This window comes from Heterodontus francisci, chromosome 8 (assembly GCF_036365525.1).
Source record: "Heterodontus francisci isolate sHetFra1 chromosome 8, sHetFra1.hap1, whole genome shotgun sequence".
Lineage (NCBI taxonomy): Eukaryota > Metazoa > Chordata > Chondrichthyes > Heterodontiformes > Heterodontidae > Heterodontus > Heterodontus francisci.
The window spans coordinates 83,272,486-83,299,571 of record NC_090378.1 but is presented as its reverse complement, the minus strand read 5'-3'; the positions used below and the strand labels follow the sequence as shown (position 1 = coordinate 83,299,571).

At 44.8% G+C, this 27,086-nt stretch overlaps 1 protein-coding gene and 2 pseudogenes across 2 annotated transcripts; 2 read left to right on the top strand and 1 right to left on the bottom strand.

Annotated features, from left to right (window-relative positions):
• Positions 1 to 3,149: 3,149 nt before the first annotated feature.
• LOC137373222 (putative nuclease HARBI1 pseudogene) lies at positions 3,150 to 4,295 on the bottom strand (annotated as a pseudogene).
• A 1,280-nt stretch (positions 4,296 to 5,575) lies between these two features.
• Positions 5,576 to 9,255, top strand: s1pr1 (sphingosine-1-phosphate receptor 1). Of its 2 annotated transcripts, none has more exons than XM_068037547.1 (2): positions 5,576 to 5,678; positions 6,917 to 9,255. In XM_068037547.1, exon 2 carries the CDS (start codon positions 7,056 to 7,058, stop codon positions 8,199 to 8,201), a length of 1,146 nt encoding a protein of 381 aa, XP_067893648.1. In that variant the 5' UTR covers positions 5,576 to 5,678; positions 6,917 to 7,055; the 3' UTR covers positions 8,202 to 9,255. The 2 variants fall into 2 exon arrangements, with proteins under 2 accessions (XP_067893648.1, XP_067893647.1); XM_068037546.1 differs by lacking the exon at positions 5,576 to 5,678 and adding an exon at positions 6,139 to 6,366.
• A 10,861-nt stretch (positions 9,256 to 20,116) lies between these two features.
• Positions 20,117 to 20,225, top strand: LOC137373278 (U2 spliceosomal RNA; annotated as a pseudogene).
• Positions 20,226 to 27,086: the final 6,861 nt, after the last annotated feature.

The following is a 27,086-nucleotide window of genomic DNA, read 5'->3' as shown; positions in this document are numbered from 1 at the left end:
TGGGCCACATGGCATTGACCTAGGCACCAGAAACGACAAAGGGAGAGCCTGCCCAATCCTTCACACGAACATCTGGGGACTTGTGCCAAAATTAGGAGAACTGTCCCACAGACTAGTCAAGCAACAGCCGGACATAGTCGTACCCATGGAATAACACCGAACAGTCAATGTTCCAGACCTCTCCATCACCATCCTTGGGTATATCCAGACCTATCAGAGGTGGAGTCACAGTGGTATACAGTCGGGAGGGAGTTGTCCTGGGAGTCCTCAACATTTACTGCAGACCCCATGAAGTCTCATGACATCACGTCAAACATGGGGCATGGAAACCTCCTACTGATTACCACCTACCGCCCTCGTTCAGATGATGAATCAGTGCTCCTCCATGTTGAATACCATTTGGAAAAAGCACTGATGGTACCAAGGGTGCAGAATGTACTTTGAATGGGGGACGTCAATGTCCATCACCAAGAATGACTCGATAGCACCACTACTGACTCAGCTGGCCAAGTCCAAAATGACATAGTGGCGAGATTGGGCCTGCAGCAGGTGATGAGAGAACCGACAAAGGGGGGGGGGGGGGAGAAAAAAAAAAATAACTTAAATTGACCTCGTCCTCACCAAGCTACCTGTCTCAGACACATCTGTTTATGACAATATTGGTAGGAGTGACCACCACACAACCTTGTAGAGATGAAGTCCCGTCTTCACACTGAAGACACAGTCCATTGTGTTGTGTGGCACTACCACTTTGCTAAATGGGATAAATTCAGAACAGATCTAGCAGCTCAAAACTGGGCCTCCATGAGACCCTGTGGGCCATCAGCAGCAGAATTGTATTCAACCACCATCTGTCACCTCATGGTTCAGCATATTCCTCACTCTACTATTACCACCAACCCTGGTTCAATAAGGATTGCAGGACAGCATGCCAGGAGCAGCACCAAGCATACCTAAAAATGAGGTGCCAACATGATGAAGCTACAAGACAGGACTATATGCGTGCCAAACAGCGGAAGAAGCATGCAACGGACAGATCTAAGGGATCCCACAGCCAATGGATCAGATCAAAGCTCAGTTGTCCTGCTACATCCAGTCAAGAATGGTAAACAATTAAACAACTAAACAAAGCAGCAGACTCCACAAACATCCCCATCTGCAATGACAAGGCTGAAGCATTTGCAACCATCTTCACCCAGAGGCCCCGATTGATGATCCAACTCAGCCTCGTCCAGAGGTCCCCACTATCGTAGATGTCAGTCTTCAGCCAAATCAATTCACTCCACATGATATCAACAAACAACTGATGGTACTGGATACAGCAAAGGCTCTGGGTCCTGACAACATTCTGGCTGTAGTACTGAAGACTTATGCTCCAAAACGAGCTACACCCCTAGCCAAGCTGTTCCAGTACAGCTACAACACAGGCATCTACCCAACAATGTGGAAAATTGCCCAGGTATGTCCTAGACACAAAAGCAGGATAAATCCAAACCACCCAATTACTGACCCGTTAGTTTACACTCAATCAGCAAAGTGATGGAAGGTGTCGTTGACAGTGCTACCAAGCAACGCCTATTCACCAATAAGCTGTTCACCGATGCCGTCTGGGTTCCGCCAGGGCCACTAGACTCCAGACCTTATTACAGCCTTGGTCTAAAAATGAACAAAAGAGCAGAATTCCAGAAGTGAGGCGAGAGCGACTGCCCTTGACATCAAGGCAGCATTCGACCAAGTGTGGCATCAAGGAGCCCCAGCAAAATTGATGTCAATGGGAATTGGGGATGGGGCAGGGGGGAAAAAAAAAGAGAAACTCTCCGCTGGTTGGAGTCATACCTAGCACAAAAGGAAGATGCTTGTAGTTTTTGGAGACCACTCATCTCAGCCCCAGGACATCACTGCAGGAGTTCCTCAGGGTGGTATCCTAGGGATGATCATCTTCAGCTGCTTTATCAATGGTCTTCCCTCCAACATATGGTCAGAAGTGCGGATGTTCACTGATGATTGCACCAGGTTCGCGACTTCTCAGGTACTGAAGCAGTCAGTGCCCGCATGCACCAAGAGGTGGACAACATTCAGGCTTGGGCTTATAAGTAGCAAGTAACATTCACACCACACAAGTGCCAGGCAATGATCATCTCCAACAAGAGAGAATCTAACCATCTCTCCTTGATATTCATTACCATTTCTGAATCCCATACCAATATCTTGGGCCTGCCATATAAATACAGTAGCTACAAGAGCATGACAGAAGCTGGGAATTCTGCAGCGAGTAACTCAGCACCTGACTTCCCAATGCCTGTCCACCATCTACAAGGCACAAGTCAGGACTATGATGGAATACTCTCCACTTGCCTGGATGAGTGCAGCTCATCAAGAAACTCGACACCATCCAGGAAAAACAGCCCACTTGATTAGCACCCCATCCACTACCTTAAACATTCACTCCCTCCACCACTGCATGTACCATATACAAGATGCACTGCAGCAACTTGCCAAGGCTCCTTCGATAGCACCTTCCAAACCTGCAACCTCTACCACCTAGAAGAACAAGGGCACCAGGTACATGGGAAGGGCACCAGGTGCATGGGAATACCACCACCTGCAAGTTCCCTTCCAGGTCGCACATCATCCTGACTTGAAAATATAATCACTGTTCCTTCACTGTCGCTGGGTGAAAAATCCTGGAACTCCCCCCTTAACAGCACTGTGGGGTATACCTGCACCACACAGAATGCAGCAGTTCATGAAGCGGCTCACCACCACCTTCTCAAGGGCAATTAGGGATGGGCAATAAATGCTCACATCCCAAGAAGGAATGAAAAGAAAATGTTTGATATTTATCTGCACAGCCATCTCCTATTGTTATTTTCCCTATCAAGAAAACATGTAGAAGTGGAGACCTTGGAGAGGCACCACACTAAGAGTCATACATCAGAGGAGGAAGCAAATGCCACCAACTCACAGTAAAACACATTTATCTAAATGAAAATGAAAACTTTTATGATAGTTTCAAGTCTTTTGTTTTATTGTGAAGAAGTGACAAAAGTAGCAAAGCATAGATATCAAAAAAGTTGTCCGCCAAAAATGCAAATGTAAAGCAAGAACCAAGTCTGATTATAAATCTGCCCAAAGAACAGCATTAGTCCTCAACTGCTGAAGAACTGAGCAATAAGTTCCTCACGCACCTGTCTCGCTGCCTGTACTGGCTGATCAAGTGCTGGTGGCTGTTGTGGGCCCTGATCCTCCTCCTCTTCTATGGATTGAAGCTGCTCGTCTAAATCCAGGGAGAGGCCACTGTCCATAGCGATATTGTGTAGCATGCAGCATACCATTACAATTTTGCTGACTTTCTCTGGGGCGTATCTCAAGGCTCCCCCTGAACGATCCAAACACCTGAAGCGTTTCTTCAGCAGCCCAAATGTCTGTTTTATGACTACCCTGGTTTGTGTATGTACAACATTGTAGCTGTTCTCTGCTGCAGTGCGAGGACTGTGCAGTGGTGTCATAAGCCATGGTTGTAGCACATAGCCTAGATCTCCAAGGAGCCATCCATTTAGCTTTCCTTCCCCTTCAAAGATCAACGGCACCTCAGATTGCTTCAGAATATAAAAATCATGCATGCCCCCTGGGAAGCATGCATTGACGTTCATTATTTTCTGGCGGTGGTCACATATAATTTGGACATTGAGGGAATAATAGCCTTCTGCGTTTAGGTAGGCCATAGGATTGTTATTAGGTGCACAAATGGCTACTTGCATACAATCAATGATGCCCTGCACCTTGGGGAAGCCAGCAATGGCAAAAAAGCACTGTTGTCGCTGCTGCTCTTCATCATCCCTGAAGCTAAGGTAGGTGGGTGCATGTCGAACCAGAGCATCAGTGACCTCCTTAATGGAACGGTACACAGCAAACTGACTTATCCCAGTGATGTTTGCGGTGGGTGCCTGGAATGTCCCAGTGGCATAAAAGTTAAGGGCAGCAGTGACCTTCACCGCCACGGGAAGCGCAGTTCGGATGATTGATTCTCCATGCAGGTCGCCTTGGACCAAGCGGCAAACCTCGGTCACAGCCTCCCTGCTGAGTCGGAGCCTCTTCAAGCACTGCTCCTCTGTCAAGCCTAAGTAACTGACTCTGTTCCTAAACACCCGGTGCCTGGGGTAGTTTGTTCGGCGTGTGGTGATCCGTCTATGCCCTCTGCGCTCCTGGGCTGCCCGCCTCTGTTGCTGTTGCTGCTCCTCTTCCTCCTCCTCCTCCTCTGTAAGGAGAAACCCAGCAATGGCTGCTGCACCCATGCTTTGGGCCTGCAAAGTTCTCTTTACAAAACACTTCAGTGGCTGCTCTGCTGATTCTTGACAATATTTCCTTTCTGAGCCTGTTTGGCGCCAGCTCTGACCTAGGGTTAAATATTCTGCTCTCCAGGTGTCTCCAATGGTAGGCAAGTGTGCACCAGTTTCCCATGATTGGCCTCTTAAACAAGCACCAAACGGTTTTAATTAGCTCTTCCCCTAACGTTAGTTATTCCATTTATGGAGGAGCAGGGAAGGAGCAGTGGCGTGCCAGGCACGCCGAAACAGTCAGCTGGCGCTTCCTGCCGGGATTCCAGCACTTTTAACGACCGTTTACATGGTCGCTGCCGGAATTTCGCCCCTTCCCCCCCTCCTCCCACCCCTCCCACTTGGCCTCACATTCACTCCAAATGATTCCGGCAGCCACTTCCTGCACAGCAGCGGTCTGTCCAGACCACGGTGAAGGGGCAAAGTTGCGGCTAGAGATCAAGTTACATTTAAAACCAAGTGGCTTCGGTCAGTGATTGAGGATGGTTCGCTACAGTGAGAAGCAATTCCCCCTTCTCCGCAGCGCCGACATGCAACACTTCCCATTGCAAAGGGACTGATCTGAAGAGAAACCACCAACCAAATACACAGGGTTTTCGGGAGACTCATTCACCGCCTTTCAATAGCGCCCCTGACTGTGGCGTTCAGTAGTGTAATTAGAGGGAATGGGTTTTTATATCTTGCTTCTCTCCCGTATATGTTTATATTAATTGTAAATACACGGGGGAGTAATTGAGGTTTTAGATCTGGACTTGCTGTTAGTTAACCCAGTAAGTGTCGGTGCCGAGACCACATGCAAAACATGCATATCTTTTCTCACCAGCGCACTCAAGCCCGTGCAGTTTGGTTTGTAAGGACAGCTACTTTGCATAGTCTTTTTTATATATAAACAGCATAAAGTAGAAAACACCCCTGCGGCTAGATTATTAACTCCTGAAAAGTCCAAGCACAGGGGTTGAAATATAAAATACCTGAAAAGTCTGGAAGCCTTGGAAATCTATGAAATGTTTTACATCCTAGCTTTTAAATTCACTTTAGTTGCATTCGCTTTATTAAATTATTAAAAAATTAAATGAATTTCAAGTTTGTCCTGGAAATGCTTTCAATGTATCCCACTGTTCTGCTTTACGCAGTGACTTCTAACACAAAACAATGCCATTGCCAAGTAAATCCACCTCTCGCAGGGTGAGTGCACACTGTTGAAGCAAATAGGAAAAGGGGCCGCCTCTGGTAGCTGGTGGTGAAAAAGCCCGTTTGACTCTTCAGTGTTTCAGTGACAACCGAGAGCTTAGACTGCCAACACGTGTAAAACTGCAGAGCAGCATCTGATAGCCTGCACTGGTAAGGACTCAAAATACATTTCAGCTCACTGTCATGTTCAAATTGACGGCAAAGAGGAAAATTAATGTCTTCTATGGATAAATGCTGTATATCTAATACTTCTTAAAATTGCAACATTTTGTTACTTTAAGATAAAAGTTTGATAGAAATAATTTGTGAACTTTCCTGAATTATATATCCCGAGTTTGAGCTACTGACAGATTCAGTATGTTGATAGAAGAGTATTTTGAACGCAACATCTGAAATTCAGGAAAGCAATTTTGCAGACTTTGCAAAAAAAATTGAAGTTGGGAAATATCAGAAATTGCAAACAATTTTGCCGTTTTGCATTCAGTATGTGCTGGGGCGGTTCTAACTGTTCAGTGTCAACTTCATGTTGTCTGGCTGCTCCTGTCCTGGATCCTTTGCGTCAAGAAAAAAATCTTCGCGCGTCAACCTTTTTCCTGTTATTGCACTTTATCAGCTGTGTGCATCTTCTATTTATCGCCACCCAGTCTCATTATTTAGTTGGTTTTGATGTTGCTGGGTTGGCGACAGACATCAGTCTGGAATAGAAGCGCGTTCGTTTTCACAAAGTGTACAGTATTGTTAAGAGACTGTCGCTTCTCATTGTTTCCAATCGAGGAGAGTATCCTGTTCTCACGGTCTCACTCCTTGCAACTAATTGTTGCGTTTTCGACAAATAAAGGTAATCTTCATCGAGCAAAACTTTTAAAACTGTTGACAAAATAAGTTGTACGTGCTGTTTTATTCTCGACTTTCAATCTTAACGTCAGTTTAATTTCTACCAAACAAAATTGATGCGTTTTAAAAATCGATTGCACATTTAAGTTTTCGTTGGCTGTTTTATTTTTGGCTAAAAACATTTACATTCAAGACAACCACTCTCCCCGCTGATTGTTTGGGATGTTAAACGATGTTTTTGTTCAGTCAAAAGTAGAAGGACTTGCATTTATATAGCTCCTTTCACGACCACAGGTCGTCCCAGAGCTCTTTACACACAATGAAGTATTTTTCCAAGTGTGTTCACTGCTGTAATTAATAAATAAATAGAACTAAAACCAAATCAGTTATTTCCAAAACAGCCAACGAATTCCACGTGTATTCTTTAAAAACGATCTTAAATGTGCAATTAAATTTGGAGCGGGGGGAATATGTGGAAGCGATAGGTAAAGTACCTTTGAAGACAGCAATTTGATTTTTGTGCTAATTGGAGCTCTCTCTGGGTTGTTTTGCAGAGCTGAGCTGAGCTGACGGACGGACCATGTCTCACTGTCTCCCTGCTCTTCGTCTCTGACACGGACGGGATCGCTGCGCCCCCTGCCGGGCGCCACCTGCTATAACCGACGAGAAAAGGCGCGGGAAAAGTGTCGCGAGATGGAGGCGGGCGGGCAGCGCCACGTGCCATACGCCAGCTACAGCTACACCAACCGGGACATCATTTTGCAGCATTACAACTACACCGGGAAGCTGAGGGTCAGCCCCGAGGGCTCGGAGCCCGGCCTGAAGATCACATCCATCCTCTTCATCGTAGTGTGCTGCTGTATCATCCTGGAGAACCTCATGGTGCTGCTGGCCATCTGGCAGACCAAGAAGTTCCACCGCGCCATGTACTACTTCATCGGTAACCTGGCGCTGTCGGACCTGCTGGCCGGCACCGCCTACACCGTCAACATCCTGCTGTCGGGCTCCAACACCTACAAGCTGACGCCCGCCCAGTGGTTCCTGCGGGAGGGCAGCATGTTCGTGGCACTGGCCGCCTCGGTGCTCAGCCTGTTGGCCATCGCCATCGAGCGCTACCTGACCATGCTGAAGATGAAGCCTCACAGTTCGGGCAGCAGCTACCGGGTCTTCTTGCTGATCAGCGGCTGCTGGCTGCTCTCCGTCCTCCTGGGCGGTTTGCCCATCATGGGCTGGAACTGCCTGCAGGGTTTCCCGCACTGCTCCACCGTGCTGCCGCTCTACCACAAGCACTACATCCTCTTCTGCACCACCGTCTTCAGCTTTATCCTGCTGGCCATCCTGCTGCTCTACGCCCGCATCTACGTACTGGTCAGGTCCCGCAGCCGCCGGCTGACCTTCCGCAAGTACTCGGTCCGCTCCAGCAAGAGCTGCGAGAAGTCGCTGGCGCTGCTCAAGACGGTGATGATCGTGCTGAGCGCCTTCATTGCCTGCTGGTCACCACTCTTCATCCTGCTGCTGCTCGACGTGGCCTGCGTGGTGCGGGACTGCCCTGTCCTCTACAAGGCCGAGTGGTTCCTGGCCTTGGCTGTGCTCAACTCGGCCATGAACCCCATCATCTACACGCTGACCAGCCGGGAGATGAGGCGGGCTTTCGTCCGCCTGCTGTGCTGCGCCTGCCGCGACGGACCGCCCCACAGGCTCCGGCAGCACAAGCCACGGCTCATGACCACGCTGGAGTTCAGCCGCAGCAAGTCGGACAACTCATCCCATCAGCACAAGGACGAGTGCGGCCACCCTGAGACCCTGATGTCCTCAGGAAACATCAACTCCTCGGCGTGATGCTGGCCTGGGGGTGGAAGAGAAACAGAGAGTGAGGATAATTCATGGAGCAGCTGGACACTCGAACATGATGCCAGGCTCATGAGTCTTTGCACTCGAGCAGATACAACCTGGCGTGGGAATGTAACCCTCAACCTTATATATAAAAACAAGACACATCCAGAGATATTGGGACCAGGCACTGGAGTTTGTAAATCCAGTCTTAATTCTCCAACAGAGTGGAACATTGCCAAATGTAGCAGGACTGAACTCAGATGTTTGAAGGTTCTTCATTGTTTTAAAAGAAAAGTGCAAGGACAAACTTATCTAGAACTTTTAAAAGGAGATAAATGCATTTTTGAGAGAAAATTTGGCTACAGAGACCTGATCTGTATCAGGATGTTGTGTCTCAAGACTGTATCATCCTTTGGACATGTACCGGGTGTCAAAGCAGCTCATGTCGAGTAATTCAGTTCTCTGGGCGAGTGGCCGAGATTCCAGAGTCTCCAGGGCCATTGGTGAGATTCCATGAAAGGACGGGCACCCATTTGACCACTTTGACTTTGGTGAACTTACTTTCCTAAAAGGCCGAGTATTTTAGAGATGCGTCATCAGGCACTAGATTCTAGTGTATGTGCAGTATTAAAACAAACTTTCATGTGTATTATGTAATGTAAGATAAGAAGAATATAGTATCAAATTGTTGAAAATTAAAGATGTTACTAATTAGTCTCAACTGTATTATTTTGAATGTATCGAGAAAGTGTCATTCCTCCCTTTAACCATATGTTCTTAATCCCTTCAGTTATTAATTTATTAACATTTGTGAAATTTAATTACCAGTTGCCCAGATTTGTTGCGTAGCATTACTATAAAAGGTTAAGCTTTAGGTGCTCAAAATGATTTGTTTAAATTATTCAACCTTTGTAATTAGGAGTTGACACAATGTATGTTAAGTGGCATGTTTTGTTCCAAACTGCAAACTGTAATTTTCAGAAAATAATAATGTGAAAAAGGCATTCATGTGGAATTACGCAAGATGTATGTAAATACATATTTCTTTTAATTCAACAAATGTTTCAAGATTTCGTTTATTTTGAAGCAGCCTTTCCACCAGTACAATACATCTGCCAATCAAGTGTTCACTCACAGATTTATTTATTAAAATTGGGACATGATATCAACATGGTTTATTTAGCTTAGTGGGATGAGTTGGGAAACAAGTTTAGGAATTATCATATTTCAAGTCCTTTGTGCAACTGTAATTCATGGGCCTGATATAGAAGTTACTCCTGATAATTCATTTTTTTTCCGCTTAAAGAAAATTATCCAAATTGGAATTAAGCAATGTAAATAATACAGGAATTTAGAGCTTTACTATTTTAAAATTCTCATTCTTGTGTTCAAGTTCCTCCATGACCTCACCCCTTGCTATTTCTGTAATCCTAAATCCTACAACCCATATATGTTAACTTTTGTTACAAGGGGATTGGCGTATAAGGGTAAAAAAGTCTTACTACAATTATACAAGGACATTAGTGAGGCCACACCTAGATTACTGTGATAAGAGCAAAATACTGTGGATGCTGAAACTCTGAAATGAGAACAGAAAGTGCCAGAAATACTCAGCAGGTCTGACAGCAGACCTGAAATGTTAACTGTTTCTCTCTCCACAGTTGCTGCCAGACCTGCTGAGTATTTCCGGCACTTTCTGTTCTCATTCCTAGATTACTCTGTGCAGTTTTGGTCTCCTTACCTAAGGAAGGGTATATTTGCCCTAATGGGAGTGCAAAAAAGGTTCACTAGACTGATTCCTGGATTGAAAGGATTGTCCTAGGAGGAGAGGTTGTCTAGACTCGGCCTATATTCCCTGGATTTTAAAGAATGATAGGTGAGCTAATTGAAATCTAAAATTCTTAATGGGTTTGACAGGGTAGATACTAAGAAAATGGTTCCCTGGCTGAGGAATCTGGAACACAGAGTCACACTCTCAGAATAAAGGGTGGTCATTTAGGACTGAGGTGAGAAATTTCTTCACTCAAAAAGTTGTGAATCTTTGTAATTCTCCATTGCAGAGAGCTGTGGATGATCAGTCGTTCAGTATATTCAAGACAGTAGTCGATAGATTTTTGGGTGTTAAGAAAATGGAATAGTGTGGCCGGGTGGAGTTGCGGTAGATCAGCCACAATCTTGTTGAATGGTGGAGTGGCCAACTCCAGCTTCTATTTCTCTCTAACTCTCTACGATCTCTTCATTCCTTAAACTCTAGCCTCTTAGAATCATAAAATGGTACAGCTCAGAAGAAGGCCATGTGGCGCATTGTGTCTGTGCCAGCTCTTTGCTAGAACTATCCAATTAATCCGACTCCCTACTTTTGTACACCCTACACTCCTTTTGCCCAGTTGGCAGCTGTGCCTTCAACCGTTTCGGTCCTAAGCTTTGGAATTCCTTCCCTGAAACCTCTTGAGTTCTCAGTCTTTGAGACGCTGTTTAAAACTTACATATTTTACCAAGCGTTTAGTTACTCATCCTAATGTTTTCTTCTTTGGCTCGATGTCAGTATTTGCCTGATTACATTCCAGTAATGTACCTTGAGACATTTTACAGAATTAAAGATGCTATATAAATGTTAGTTATTATTGCAACATATAAATTCATCATGTAATTTTTGTTAGTGATTAAACCAAGAGGAGTAGACTATGCAGCCCAGACAAGGATCTCTGCACACTGTCAATGGCTAAGATGCTGCAACTCCAATAATTACTGATGGAGACTGATATGTAGCACAACATGGGAGAACACAGCAATTCCAACTAAAGGAGATAAGTCATATACATTTTCACCAATCTGAAGTGGTTTTGGCTTTGGATCAACAGAGAAGGGGTAATTTTCTGAGTGCATGCTGGTGGTAAGGAACACTTGCAACCAGTGTTTAGTTAGCAGCTGCCCATGGAATTATCCCTTGAATGGATTTCTACATCAATGGAAAAGTTACCCTACAGCAACGGAATTATGTTTTCTGTTTGTTGGTTTTAATCAGCGAAAAATGTTTCCAATATGCGTGGGCAGAGGGCGAGGCTTCCCACTGGCTACACAAACTCAGAAAATGACCCCAGAATGCATGCTATAACCTGTGCTTTTATTCCTGTCAAGTAGTGCAAGACATAAGATCATAAGAACTAGGAGCAGGAGTAGGCAGTCCGGCCCCTCAAGCCTGCTCCGCCATTCAATAAGATCATGGCTGATCTTTTCGTGGACTCAGATCCACTTACCCGTGCTCTCACCGTATCCCTTAATTCCTTTATTGTTCAAAAAGATATCTACCTTAGCTTTAAAAACGTTTACTGAAGAAGCGTCAACTACTTCACTGGGCAAAGAATTCCATAGATTAACAACCCTCTGGGTGAAGAAGTTCCTTCTTAATTCAGTCCTAAATCTGCTCCCTCTAATCTTGAGGCTATGCCCTCTTGTCCTAGCTTCACCTGCCAGCGGAAACATCCTCTCTACTTGTATCTTATCTATCCCCTTCATAATTTTATTTGTTTCTATAAGATCCCCCCTCATTCTTCTGAATTCCAATGAATATAATCCCAATCTACTCAGTCTCTCCTCATAAGCCAACCCCCTCAACTCCGGAATCAACCTAGTGAACCTCCTCTGCACCCTCTCCAGTGCCAGTACATCCTTTCTCAAGTAAGGAGACCAAAACTGCACACAGTACTCCAGGTGCGGCCTCACCAGTACCTTATACAGCTGCAACATAACCTCTCTGCTTTTAAACTCAATCCCTTTAGCAATGAAAGACAAAATTCCATTTGCCTTCCTAATTATTTGCTGTACCTGCAGACCAACCTTCTGCGATTCATGCACAAGGACACCTAGGTCCCTCTGCATAGCAGCATGCTGCAACTTTTTACCATTCAAGTAATAATCCTTTTTACTGTTACTCCTACCGAAATGAATGACTTCACATTTATCAACATTTTATTCCATCTGCCAGACCTTTGCCCACTCACTCAATGTATCTATGTTCCTCTGCAAAGTTTCACAGTCATCTGCACACTTTGACACCCTACACGTGGTCCCCAACTCCAATCATCTATATAAATTGTAAATAATTGCGGTCCCAACACCGATCCCTGAGGCACACCACTAGTGACTGATTGCCAACCAGAATAGCACTCATTTAATTCCACTCTCTGCTTCCTGTTAGTCAACCAATCCTCTATCCATGCTAATACTTTACCCCTAACACCATGCATCCTTATCTTATGTAGCAGCCTCTTGTGCGGCACCTTGTTGAAGGCCTTTTGGAAATCTAGGTACACCACATCCACTGGGTCCCCATTGTCCACCTTGCTCGTAATGTCATCATAGAATTCCAAAAGATTTGGCAAGCATGACCTGCCCTTCATGAACCCATGCTGCGTCTGCCCAATGGGACAATTTCTATCGAGATGCCCTGCTATTTCTTCCTTGATAATAGACTCAAGCATCTTCCCCACTACAGAGGTTAAGCTAAACGGTCTATAATTCCCCATCTTTTGTCTACCTCCCTTTTTAAACAGTGGCGTCACATCTGCTGTTTTCCAATCTGCTGGGACTACCCCAGAGTCCAGCGAAGTTTGGAAAATTACCGCCAGTGCACCTGCTATTTCTCACGCCATCTCTTTTAGTACCCTGGGATGCATTCCATCAGGGCCAGGAGACTTATCAATCCTTAGCTCCATTAGCTTGCCCAACACTACCTCTTCCGTAATAATGATTGTTTCCAGGTCCTCACCTACGTTCGTCTCTTTGTCAATTACTGGCATGTTATTAATGTCCTCCACTGAGAAGACCGATACAAAATACCTGTTCAATGCCTCGGCCATTTCATCATATCCCATAACTAAATTCCCCTTCTCATCCTCTAAAGGACCAACGTTTACTTTAACCACTCTTTTTCATTTTATATATTTATAGAAACTTTTGCTATCTGTCTTTATATTCTGTGCTAGTTTTTTCTCATGTTCTATCTTACTTTTCTTTATAGCTCTTTTTGTGGCTTTCTGTTGACCTTTAAAGTTTTCCCAATCTTCTAGTTTCATGCTGTTTTTGGCCACTTTGTATGCCTTCTCTTTCAATTTGATAGCCTCCCTTATTTCCTTAGATGGCAGATTACCCCTTTTCTTCCAGTCCTTCCTTTTCACTGGAATATACTTTTGCTGAGCACTTTGAAAAATTGCTTTGAAAGTCCTCCACTGCTCGTCAACTGTCCCACCATAAAATCTTTGTTTCCAGTCTACTTTAGCCAAGTCCTCCCTCATTCTATTGTAGTCCCCCTTGTTCAAGTGCAGGACCCTGGTATTGGATTTTATCTTCACGCTCTCCATCTGTATTCGAAATTCAACCATACTGTGATCACTCCTTCCAAGAGGATCCCTAACTATGAGGCCATTAATTATTCCTGTCTCATTACTATCTCATTACAATTCAAACTATCACGGATACACTCAACGAACTCCTCCTCAAGGCTACCCTGACTGAGCTGGGTTCGACCAATCTACATGTAGATTAAAATCCCCCATGATAATTGCCGTACCATTTTTACAGGCATTAGTTATTTCTTTGTTTATTGCCCGCCCCAATGTGATGTTATTATTTGGTGGCCTATAGACTACGCCTATCAATGACTTTTTCTTCTTAGAGTTTCTAATTTCCACCCAAATGGATTCAACCTCATTCTCCATAGAACCTATCTGGGGGAGATAGCCTCACACTTGTTTGACTACATATTGTCCGTAGATTATGGCAACAAGTAGAGTTTGGGAATAGTTAAAATGCAATTTCTTATCTTTATAGGTTACACCATTTCTGAAATTAAAAAATGTAACAAGTATTTGGATGCTGGGGAGCAAAACTCTGTGCATGTATGAATAGCACTCCCATTTTTGAGGCCAGGCAGTGATGCAGAGCAGCCGCAGAATTTTAGAATAGAAGCAAAATACAGCAGATGCTGGAAATCCAAAATAAAAACAGAAAGTGCTGGAAATATTCAGCAGGTCTGGCAGCATCTGCAGAGAGAGAAACAGAGTTAATGTTTCAAGTCAGTGACCCTTCATCAACTTGAAACGTTAACTCTGTTTCTCTCTGCACAGATGCTGCCAGACCTGCTGAGTATTTCCAGCATTTTCTGTTTTTGTTGCAGCAGAACTCTAAGACTTCGGGCGGGGGGGGGAAGTTTAGCAGAAAGAGAGGATAATTATGGAGTGCAAACGGAAGATAGATAAATGAGCATTTCAGCCTTGAAAGGAAGTAACTTGAGATGGGCCTCATATAGGTATATGGAGGTCTAACTGGTACAAAAAAGTAAATGCAGAACCTTATTAAAACATGATAACAGGACACTTACAACTGCACTTTCAAAATCTCCACTATCTAGCCCTTGGCCCTCTGTTCACCACAACATTTCTACAACTACTGATTTGCTTAACTGCACCCTCATCTTCACCTTTGATGCCCTCGTCCCCAATAAAAAGATCAGTTTCACTCACCTTGGCATATGTAGTCACAGGGAACCGATGGTGGGGGAGGGGGGGGCGGGGGTGATACTGAATCTAGTTCCTAGAGCACAGATTAATTAAACTTAAAAATTGCTGAAAAGATAAACCAGCATGAAAAGAAAATGTTCTTTTAAAAAGGGGCATAATAACAACTTGCATGGGATATAGATGGAATTGTTTTTCAGTAGAATTCCTTGAGTACATAAAAAAGTGATGAATGAGGCTAATGTGTTCATGACTTTCAAACAGTGGCATGCCCAAGATTTTAGAAAGATCTGTGTGTATTTTTTGATATATGAGTTTTGATTTTTGTATTGTCTACTTTTAATTCAAAGTCTGTTAATATGAATTTCAACTTCCCATTTTGCTGCATTATTTATGCTGTTTAATTCAAATTATTGGATAATACAATTTTTTAGCCCATGGAATGATTTCAGATTGCCAAGGTAGACTATAAACTCATTTTACTGGAATAGACATTGATTATTTGAATCACCTTCCAGAGATCTATGAAGAAAAACATCCAGAAATCTGAGCTAATGTGTCTTCAATCTATAAATAACTCAATCTCAACACAAGTCTTTATACCGCCGTAGACTTGTTGTCAGTGTCTTTACTACAAATGGATGCTAATGCAGTCTCAAGTACCAGAGTTGAAGTTTCAGGTGTTTAGCCCAAATGAACAGCCATGACTGGCACCCTGATTTTATAAAGTGACACAACACAGACCACACCGTATTAGATCAGTTGTGGACCACACTTTTAAAAGCATGTAAAGCTGGGACTGTGTACTATATACAAGTTAATTTTTATATAGTAGTTATCATTACGGTGCTGTTCAGTTGATGAAAAATGTCTGCAGTCTAGTATGGAACAATGTGTGACGAGAACACAATAGATGAGCTGGGCCATTTTATAAATGCAACGTATTAAAGCTGAACCTCCTCCTTACCACTGCCATCCTCTGAGTAAGTATCCAAATCAGCCCCAAAGTGACTTAAACTAATAATTAAATTAATTAATTATTATTAAACTAATAAACATGAGAAAAGGAAGATTTCTCAGCAAAGGGACTCATCAGCCATTTTAAAGAGCTGATGCTTCACTGTGGGATTATTCTGTGTGAGTACTTGTGACAGGTCTGGTCCTGTATTTCTTTGGTTAGCATGACATTTACTAAATACTCATACGATTGTTTGACATTAATGTATGTCAATGAGATTGTACTGACTGGGAAAAATATAGTGACATTAGGCTGTGATGCTGGCAGTGAGACAGAAGTGGTATTTTTCAGCATGTCTATCAGCTGACTTCCAACAAGCCCATGGAAGTAGGTTAACAATGGATTAAAGATAAACAACGTGTGTAAACCCAAGAAAGCCAGCTGTCACCCTCGCTGTGCTTTCACTCCTACCTTTCCTTGCATTAAACAGTAAAGATTATTGTGTCACAGACCCCGCCAATTGAATTGTCAAACTGTCATCTTCCCACAAGGTCTCTAAGATCAAAGAGGCAATTATAAGCTTCACATTTTAACTTCTCAATTTATTAACTGCTTAATTCCATGACAGGTACAGTTCATTAGGAACAGACTGTCACAGTATGAGTAATATGTCACAGTGTGCAGTATATGCAAGGTTGACAAGATAACTTAGGAGGCACATGTCTTGAGTGATCTATAGATATTTATCAGGGTGAAACACATTTGCAGAGGTGGCATGGATATTCATTCATTTTACATATTAAGATTCAAAAACAAGGTAAATGTTTGCATTCATTGAGTTAAGGGGGTGTGAGTGTGATTTTATTCTTGGTGCATATTAAACACTCCAAAGTAAGGGATAGCATTCAGAGTAAAACTCATCCTACGCTTCCTCAACAATGTGCTGCAGCCCCCAAGTTCAAAACAGCACCAATTTGCGATTTCCATTTCTCACAGCAGCCAGGCCTGTGGTCTCCCTGAAAGAGATTGCCAGTTTATGCTACATTCTGGGAACAGAGTTGAGTTCATCAAATCTTCCAGCACAGAAAGAGGCTATTCAGCCCATCGTGTCTGTGCCAGCTCTTTGAAAGAGCTATCCAATCAGTCCCAATGCCCTGCTGTTTCCTCATAACCCAAGCTCATTTCAGATCTTGGCAGCCAGCAGAGATTAACTTTTATCTCTTCTGTGTAGCCTGCATTGTAACTCGGTCTCAGAAATGAAACGAGTCCAGCTAACTTAATGCGCCACCCAGCTCCCTGCATGCCCTGAGAAATTCAGTTCAGAATACTGAAACTAGGCAGGTAAAACTGCAAAATTGTGTATTTTCCATACTGACAAAAACCACTAATAAAGCTGTATTGTATGGCACCTTGTGACTGTGATATACGATTTCACTCGCTTTGACAATTGTGCGGTTTGTTGGATGTTCTTTACATGATCAGTAGGGGGCGCTGTGGATATAAAATGTGCTGAAGCACTGCTGGATGTTAACTAATTAATTCACAGATCCTCCTTTTCTATTATATATTTAATTTAATATCCCAGTGGTTTTAATGGTTCGCTTTGTGACCGATTAACTCATTATTCTATTGATGGGAATCCCTGAGGACTGCAATACCGTTCGTGGGCCAGAAGAGAAATGAGCAGGAGCAGATTTCAGTGCCATTGAGGCAAGTGAGACTGCAGGTTCGAGCGCAAGACGGAGAGTCAGTCATTGTGCATGTGAAACACAAATGTTTTAATCAGCATCAAGTCTGTCATTCCATTGCAGCACATGCTGAATCATTCACTGCAGCTGTTTATTTTCAGTCAGTGTAAAGCATTGAATTAAAAACTTAAAAGTAAAAACTTTAGTGCACATTAATGTGTGGAGTGTAGGCAGGAAATTTAGATTGTACATACTTCTTCGAAATGCTGTTGTCGACATCTACTGGTGCACAACTTTCGAGATCGCGTTGGCTGTGGTGGGGAAGAGACGGTTGCCCACCTCCTCCTGGAATGCGTCTTTGCAAAGCAGGTGTGGAAAGAGATGCAGTGGTTTTCGTCGAGGTTCATCCCAAGCAGCTCTGTAACACAGGAGTCTGTGCTCTACGGGCTGTTCCCAGGGACGCACACCGAGACAAACATCAACTGCTGCTGGAGGACTATCAATTCGGTGAAAGACGCCCTTTGGTCTGCCCGAAACTTGCTGGTCTTCCAGCGCAAAGAGTTGTCCACCACCGAATGTTGCAGACTGGCACATTCCAAGGTCCAGGACTACGTGCTGAGGGACGCACTAAAGCTTGGGGCAGCCACAGCAAAGGCTCAATGGGGAAAGACCACAGTGTAAGGTTCCCCCACCAAGCTGGACTGAGGGGCTGAATCCATGGGAAACCCCTCGAACTGTATCGTTAATATTCTCAATTGCTGTAAATGTAAAACTGTAATTGACATGACAATTGTGAAACGGAAGAGTTGTGAAGAAACTCATGACAGTATTGAAGGAAACTGATCTCCCTTGCAATGTTTGTATTTTTTGGTGCTGTTTTGAAACTGTTTGGCAATGTAATTTTTACAGATTTTTATGAATAAAGTATATTTTGGAAATAAAAAAAAACTTTCTAGATCGCTTCAAACATCAGTAGCGCAGTCTCAATCAACGGGTGGGAATCGGAAAGTTTCCCGATCAAATCTGGAGTCAGACAGGGCTGCCCTCTCTCCCCAGTCTTGTTTGTTTGCTGTATTGAACCCTTTGCTGAGTCTATTAGGAAGGATGCGAGCATAAGAGGGGTGACAATCCCAGGCAGCGGAGGCACTCAGGTTAAAACCTCCCTGTACATGGATGATGTCGCCGTTTTCTGCTCGGATCCGCTGTCCGTGCGCAGACTGATGAGCATCTGCGACCAGTTCGAACTGGCCTCGGGAGCCAAAGTTAACCACGGCAAGAACAAGGCCATGTTCTTTGGGAACTGGGCTGACCGATCCTTTGTCCCCTTCACCATCAGGTCAGATTACCTGAAGGTGCTGGGGATATGGTTTGGAAGGGCCGGGGCGTGCACCAAAACCTGGGAGGAGCGAGTAGCCAAGGTACAACAAAAGTTGGGCATGTGGGGGCAGCGATCTCTCTCCATTGTGGGTAAGAACCTGGTCATCAGGTGCGAGGCGCTCACGTTGTTGCTCTACGTGGCGCAGGTCTGGCCCATACCCCACTCCTGCGCTGTGGCAGTCACCCGAACCATTTTCCGCTTCATCTGGGGATCTAAAATGGACCGGGTCCGGAGGGACACGATGTTCAAATCTCTGGACAAGGGCGGGAAAAATGTACCCAACGTGGCCCTCATCCTGATGACCACCTTCGTGTGCGGCTACATCAAGCTGTGTGTAGACCTCCAGTACGCAAACTCCAAGTGTCACTACGTGCTGAGGTTCTATCTGTCCCCGGTGTTGCGAAGGATGGGCCTGGTCACATTGCCGCGGAACGGTCCATGCAGTTGGGCCGTGCCATACCACCTATCCTTCGTGGAGCAGTTTCTGCAGGAAAACACCTTTGACCACCGGTCCATCAGGCAGTGGTCTGCACGGAATGTCCTCAAGGCCCTACGGGAAAAGGAGACGGTGGATCCTGTCGGATGGTTCCCCGAACAGACCGTCAAAGTCATTTGGCGGAATGCCTCATCACCAGAACTTTCAAACAAGCACCAAGATGTAGCTTGGCTGGTGGTGAGAAGGACCCTCCCCGTCAGATCCTTCATGCACACCCGAAGTCTCGCCCCCTCCGCACAATGCCCCCACGGTGGCTGTGGTGGGGAAGAGACAGTCGCCCACCTCCTCCTGGAATGTGTCTTCGCAAAGCAGGTGTGGAAAGAGATGCAGTGGTTTTTGTCGAGGTTCATCCCAAGCAGCTTGGTAACACAGGAGTCTGTGCTCTACGGGCTGTTCCCAGGGACGCACACCGAGACAAACATCAACTGCTGCTGGAGGACTATCAATTCGGTGAAAAACGCCCTTTGGTCTGCCCGAAACTTGCTGGTCTTCCAGCGCAAAGAGTTGTCCACCACCGAATGTTGCAGACTGGCACATTCCAAGGTCCAGGACTACGTGCTGAGGGACGCACTAAAGCTTGGGGCAGCTGCAGGAAAGGTTCAATGGGGAAAGACCACAGTGTAAGGACCCCCACCAAGCTGAACTGAGGGGCTGGATCCATGGGAAACCCCTCGAACTGTATCGTTAATATTCTGAATTGCTGTAAATGTAAAACTGTAATTGGCATGACAATAGTGAAATGGAACGGTTGTGAAGAAACTCATGATAGTATAGAAGGATACTGATCTCCCTTGCAATGTTTGTATTTTTTGGTACTGTTTGAAACTGTTTGGCAATGTAATTTTTGCAGATTTTTATGTTTAAAGTATATTTTGGAAATAAAAAAAAACTTCCTAGGCCTTTTGGCTAAGATCAAGTGTAGTATCTGTTCTTATCAATGTTTACTTGGTTGAGAAGAGACCATGATCATTGCGTTTTGATCCTGGGGAAGCTTTGAGTAAAATGGCTAGAACCAATTTTCGAGCTTCCGGCCTGGGAGTGCGCAACACCGTTCGGGTGGTCGTGAAGGACAAGGAAGGAGATGCACCGGTCGATCGCACCTTCTTCATCAAGAAAATTCTCTTCGATTACTGCGGATTTCAAGCGACGGAGGTCTTCTGCCTACAGGATTTCCCCAGCAGTGGATACTTCGACGTGACGTTTCGGAACGTGGCGGGATGCATCAAGTTCCTGAAGGCGTTCAAGGAGAAAGGGGACCAGGCGCCACTGTCGATCCTCACAGCGGAGCCGCTCTTCACGCTTCCGTCACAACGGGACCGGGTGGTGACGATTCACCTCTACAACCCCCATGTTCCGGTGGTGGATGTACTCACCTTTCTCGCCAGGTACGTCGAGGTGGCCGGCAGCAGCACTGATGTCAAGGACCCCTTTGGGATTTGGACCAGCAAGCGGCAGGTCAAGGTGACCTTGGAGGTCGATCCCAGTGGAGCCATCATCCACCCTCCCTCCAGCTTCACTATCGGGGGAAGTCGAGGCTTCTTGGTCTACGCTGGGCAGCCCAGAGTTTGCCGCACCTGTGGCAAATCTGGTCACATGGCAGCCAACTGCAGCACGGTTGTTTGCAAGAACTGCAAGGAGGAAGGCCATCAGACCAAGGACTGTAAGCAGACTAAGTGTTGCAACTTGTGCGGTGCGGCAGGCCATCTCTACAAGACCTGCCCCAAACGCTGCCTCAGTTATGCTCAGGCAGCAAGGTCCAAGGAAAGGCCGAGAGAAGGTTCGACGAAGGCGTCCGGTGTTCGAAAGGAGACCAGCAACCTTCTCCGCAGTGAGGAACTTCAACCTGAGAAGGAGAAGGAACGGGAGGCAGCTGAAACCAGTGACCCAGCACCGACCCAGCACCCGGAAACCCCTCCTCCACAGACAGAATCAATGGAGGAGGAGGCAGCAGATGGACAAACAGGTCAGTGGCAAGTGGTCCAGAGGAAAACCACAAAGAAAAAACATCCCAAAGCTGAACAGGCCACCACCCAAACCAGTGGCAAGAGGAGGCTATCTTCTGAATCAGACTGCAACAACTCCTCTACACTGGACGGAGGAATGCTGGAACAACAGCCCCTTCAAAAGAGGCGGCAGAACTCCAAGATGGATGATAATGCATCCCAGCCCCCGGGCACTGGAAGCTGTGATGGGCCCGGCGTGCCCCAACCCCAATGCGCCACACATAATGACGTGGCCAACGCATCTCAGCTCCGGGACACCGGGAGCAAAGACGCGTCTGGCGCACCTCAGCTCTGGGAAGCCGGGTGCAGTGATGTTTTCGAGGAGGAACAGATGGAAGCAGCTGAGGACAACCCAATCCTCTCTGCCTACAAGACCCCCCCAATGTCACCCGAGCGGAACAAACACTGCATGAAAAAGCAGGAGGGGTTTCTGAGCCCAGCCAATGTGAAACTGCTTGCGCACACGATGGGTATGCAGGAACATCCCGAAGGACTGGGACTAGCAAGGACAAATGGTATGGGAAGCAACAAATAACTTTTAAAAAATGGGTGTAAAGATTGCTTCCATTAATGTGCGTAGCATTAAATCCACTACGCGATGTGTTTCAACCTTGGGTTACCTCGCCAAGGTCAAAGCCGACCTACTGTTTCTGCAGGAGTGTGGAATACCACACCTCAGCACCTACAGGCAGTGGTCGCGGTGGTGGTCCCACGGGCCATCGATCTGGTCGGGGGGTAATGATTGCCGTTCCTCCGGCCTGGGTATTCTGCTGCGGGGAGGTAACTTCACCATCTCCGAAGTTAAGGAGGTGGTGGGCGGCCGCCTCCTCGTAGCAGGCGTGATGTACAACAACGCTCCACTCCGGTTGATCAACGTGTACGCCCCGGTACAACGCAGCGAGCGGCTGACCGTCTTCCAGCAGCTCCCACTGCTGCTGGCGACGTCCAGGCCGGTCATCCTAGACGGTGACTTCAACTGCATCATGAGAGAAATGTGGGAAAGACCACAGTGTAAGGTCCCCCCACCAAGCTGAACTGAGGGGCTGGATCCATGGGAAACCCCTCGAACTGTATTGGAGAAATTTTGTGTGCTGTAAATGTAAAAATGTATATGGCATGACAATGAAATGGAAGTGTTGTGAGGCAACTCATGATTGTAATGAAGCAACGGACCTCAATTGCAATGTTTGTATTTGTTGACTTGGTGCTGTTTGAAACTGGTAATGTAATTTTTACAGACTTTTATGAATAAAGTATATTTTGGAAATAAAAAAAAAACTTTCTAGGGATCCAGGGAAAATAGTGACATTATGGTTTAATTTAAACATGTTTACTTCGTAATTAAAAGATTTTAAATATGTAAATTTTACATAAAAGAATAAGTGACATTTTGGGTTATCCTACATTCAACAACACAACCAGACTATCACTTTCCCGAAAACAACTTAAACAGTCACGCGTCCCCCTCAAAAGGGAATGTCCCAACCCCTCTGTCTTCTCAGTTCATAGTCAATCTCTTGCTCCAATTCCCCCCAACGCACAGAAACATTCTACCTCCTTAAAGTGTTCCACACTGCCAGTCATGGCTGCAGTTCTCAGCTGGTATTGCTGCTTCACTGTGGGATTGAGCTCAATGCTGCAGGCGCATTTCCTAATTTATTATGAAACCTGGAATTCCGTCTTGGAGTGCAGAATGAGGTCCTGGAACAAAGCAGAGCATTTAGAATGGGTAGATTCAAAGTCTGTCAGCCTGAAAAATCTGACAACTCAAAAACTATTCTAAATATAGAATTACAACAGTGATGTTACATTGAAAGTGCAGTGGGACATGGCTTGCCGTAGCTTAAACTGCAAGTATACACAACATTTCAACATTTGTATAGAAGAAGATTGTGGCAGAAATTGTGGAAAAATTCCAGGTTATTGTGGATAACCTCTGTTACTAAGCCTGACTATTAAATCATTTTAAATTATTTAGAGCATTATCAGAGTGAAGCACAGCTAATCTTCTCACCACTCCATTCACACTGATAGTATTCTCTCCTCACTCCCAGTTCACACTGATTCTTCTCTCCCTACTTCCACAGGTCATGCTGTCACTTTGGGATAGAGTAATTTAATCAATACTGGCTTTTCACCTTCCCATTTCTAACCTTGAGCCTGGTTTTAGAGCTGGTGACAATCTCAAAACATATGATCAGTATTCCATTTATCTAAACTCTTATGAAACTTGGACACTCAAATAAGATCTCTTCGCAGCCTTCTTCAGAGTAAACACTCACTGACTCCTCACCTATCCCCATAGCTCTGATGCTTCAGAGAATCATAGAATTGTTACAGCACAGAAGGAGGGCATTTGGCCCATTATGTCCATGCAGCTCTCTGCAAGAGAACTCACCTTGTCCCACTCCCCTCCCTTTTCCCTGTCGCCCTACAAATCTTTTCTCTTCAGATAATTATCCAATTCTCTTTTGAAGGCCTCAATTGAATCTGCCCCCATCACACATTCAGTCAGTGCATTCCAGATCCTAACCATTCATTGCATAAAAATTTTTTTCCTCATGTCACTGTTGCTTCTTTTGCCAATCACCTTAAATCAATGTCTTCGGCCAATGGGAACAGTTTCTCTCTATCTACCCTCTATCTGTCCAGACCCCTCATGATTTTGAACATCTCTATCAAATCACCTCTTAATCTTCTCTTCTCCAAGGAGAACAACCCCAGCTTCTCCAATCTATCCACATAACTGAAGTTCCTCATCCCTGGAAACATTTTCGTGAATCTTTACTGCACCCTCTCTAATGCCTTCACATCCTTCTGAAATTGTGGTTCCCAGAACTGGACACAATACTCCCCTTGAGGCTGAACCAGTGTTTTAAACAGGTTTATCATAACTTCCTTATTTTTGTACTCTATGCCCCTATTTGTAAAGCCCAGGATCACATGTGATTTATTAACTGTTTTCTCAACCTAATCTGCAACCTTCAATGATTTGTGCACATATATCTCTAGATCCCTCTGCTCCTGCACCCCCTTTCGAATTGTACCCTTTAATTTATTTTGTCTTTCCTCATTCTTCCTGCCAAAATGAATGACTTCACATTTCTCTCATGAAATTTCATCTTCCACTTGTCTGCCCATTCCACCATCCTATCAATATCCTCTTGAATCTTATCACTATCCTCCTCACATACTTCCAAGTTTTGTATCTTACGAAAATTTTGAAATTGTGCCCTGTGCACCTAGGTCATTAATATATATCAAGAAAAGCAGGGGTCCCAACACAGACTGCTGGGGAACCCCACTATATACCTTCCTCCAGTCCAAAAAAACAACCGTTCACAACTCCTCTCTGTTTCCTGTCACTCAGCCAATTGTGTATCCATGCTGCTACTGTCCCATTTATTCCATGGGCTCTAGGTTTGCTGACAAGTCTGTTATGTGGCACTTTATCAAATGCCTTTTGGAAGTCCATGTACACCACATCAACTGTATTACCCTCATCAACGCTTTCTGTTACCTCATCAAAAAACTAAAGCAAGTTAATTAAACATGATTTGCCTTTAACAAATCTGTACTGTCTTTCCTTAATTAACCCATATTTGTCCAAATGACTATTAATTTTATCCCAAATTATCATTTCTAAAAGCTTTCCCACCACTGAGGTTAAACTGACTGGCCTGTAGTTGCCGGGCTTGTCCTTACACAATTCTTTGAACAAGGGTGTAACATTTGCAATTCTCCAGTCCTCTAGCACGACACCTACATCTAAGGAGAATTGGAAGATTATGGCCAGTGCTCCGCAATTTCCACCCTTACTTCCCTAAGTATCCTGGGATTTATCTCATCCTATCCTGGTGACTTACCAATTTTAAGTACAGCTAGCCTATTTAATACCTCTTCTTTATCAATTTTTAGCCCATTCAGTGTCTGAACTACCTCCTCTTTCACCATGACTTGGGCAGTATCTTCTTCCTTGATAAATCCAGTACTCAATTAGTACCTCAACCATGCCCCTACCTTCATGCGTAAATCCCCTTTTAGGTCCCTAATTGGCCTCAGTCCTCCTTTTACTATTTATGTGCCTATAGAATACTTTTCGATTCCCTTTTATGTTACCTGCAAGTCTCTTCTCATACTCTCTCTTTGCTTTTCTTATTTGTTTTTTCACTTCCCGTCTGAACCTTCTATATTCAACCTGGCTCTCAATTGTATTATCGACCTGACCTCTGTCATATGCACCCTTTTTCTGCTTCATCTTACTCTCTATCATTTTTGTCATCTAGGGAGCCCTGGATCTGTTTGCCCTAGCTTTCCTCCTCATGGGTTCGTACCTTGACTATACCCAAGCTATTTCCTTTTTAAAAGCAACCCATTGTTCAGTTACAGTTTTGCCTTCCAATCTTTGATTCCAATTTACTTGGGCCAGATCCATTCTCCCTCCATTGAAGCTGGCTCTCCCCAATTAATTATCTTTACTCTGGATTGCTCCTTGTCCTTTTCCTTATAATGCTATGGTCACTGTCCCCTAAATGTTCCTCTACTGTCACTTGATTCACTTGACCCACCTCATTCTCCAGAACCAGATTCAGCAATGTATCCTTCTTTGTTGGACTGGAAACAATCTGATGTAGAAAATTCTCCTGAACACATTCTAGAAACCCTTGCCCCTCTCTGCCTTTTACACTATTACTATCCCAGTCTACATAAGAATAATTCAAGTTCCCCATTATAACTACTCTATAATTCTTACACCTCTCTGTAATTTTCTTGCAAATTTGTTCCTCTATATCCTTCCAACTAGTTTGTGGTCTATAGAATACCATCAGCAATGTTGTTTCTTAGCTCCAACCAAATAGATTCTGTCCTTAACCCCACTAGGACATCTTCTCTCTCCAGCACTGTAATGTTCCCCTTAATGAATGCAGCTACCCCTCCTCCTTTCCCTTCTTCCTTGCCCATCTTTCCTGAACACCTTGTATCCGGAAATATTTAGTATCCAGTCCTGCCCTTCTTTGAGCCAGATCTCCATTATCACAACATCATATTTCCACGTGGTTATCTGCACCTGCAGCTCACCAACCTCATTTATCACACTCCGCACATTCATATGTATGCATTGTAACCCTAATTTAGACCTTATTACATTCTCACTTACACTGACCCTACCTAATGCCGTACTATTTCCTACTCTACTTCTGTATGTCTCTCCCACTTTTCGCTGCTCCTTGGTTTTCTTGTCTAAATTTACCTCCTGGTTCCCACACCCCTGTCAAGTTAGGTTAAATCCTCTCCAATAGCAAATCGCCCTGCAAGGACATTGGTCCTGGCTCTGTTAAGGTGCAACCATCCAGCTTGTACAGGCCCCGCCTCCCGCAGAACTGATCACAATGTCAAGGAAACTGAAGCCCTTCTTCCTGCAGCACCTCTCCAGCCATGCATTCATCTGCTCTATCTTCTTATTTCTATATGCACTGGCATGTGGTACTGGGAGTAATCTGGAGATAACTACCTTTGAGGTCCTGCTTGCTAGTTTCTTTCCTACCTCCCTAAACTCTGCCTGCAGGACTTCATCCCTCTTTCTACCAATGTTGTTGGTACTGTTATGGACCACGACTACCGGCTGCTCACCGTCCCCACTCAGAGTGCTCTGCAGCTGCTCCATGACATCCTTGACCCTGGCACCAGGGAGGCAACATACTATCCTGGATTCATGTCTGCAGCCACAGAAAGGCCTGTCTGTTCCCCTACCTGTGGAATCCCCTGTTACTATTGTTTTTCTAATCTTCCTCCTGCACCACTGTATAGCTGAGCCAGCCATAGTGCAGTGGTCTAGACTCTGGCTGCACAACC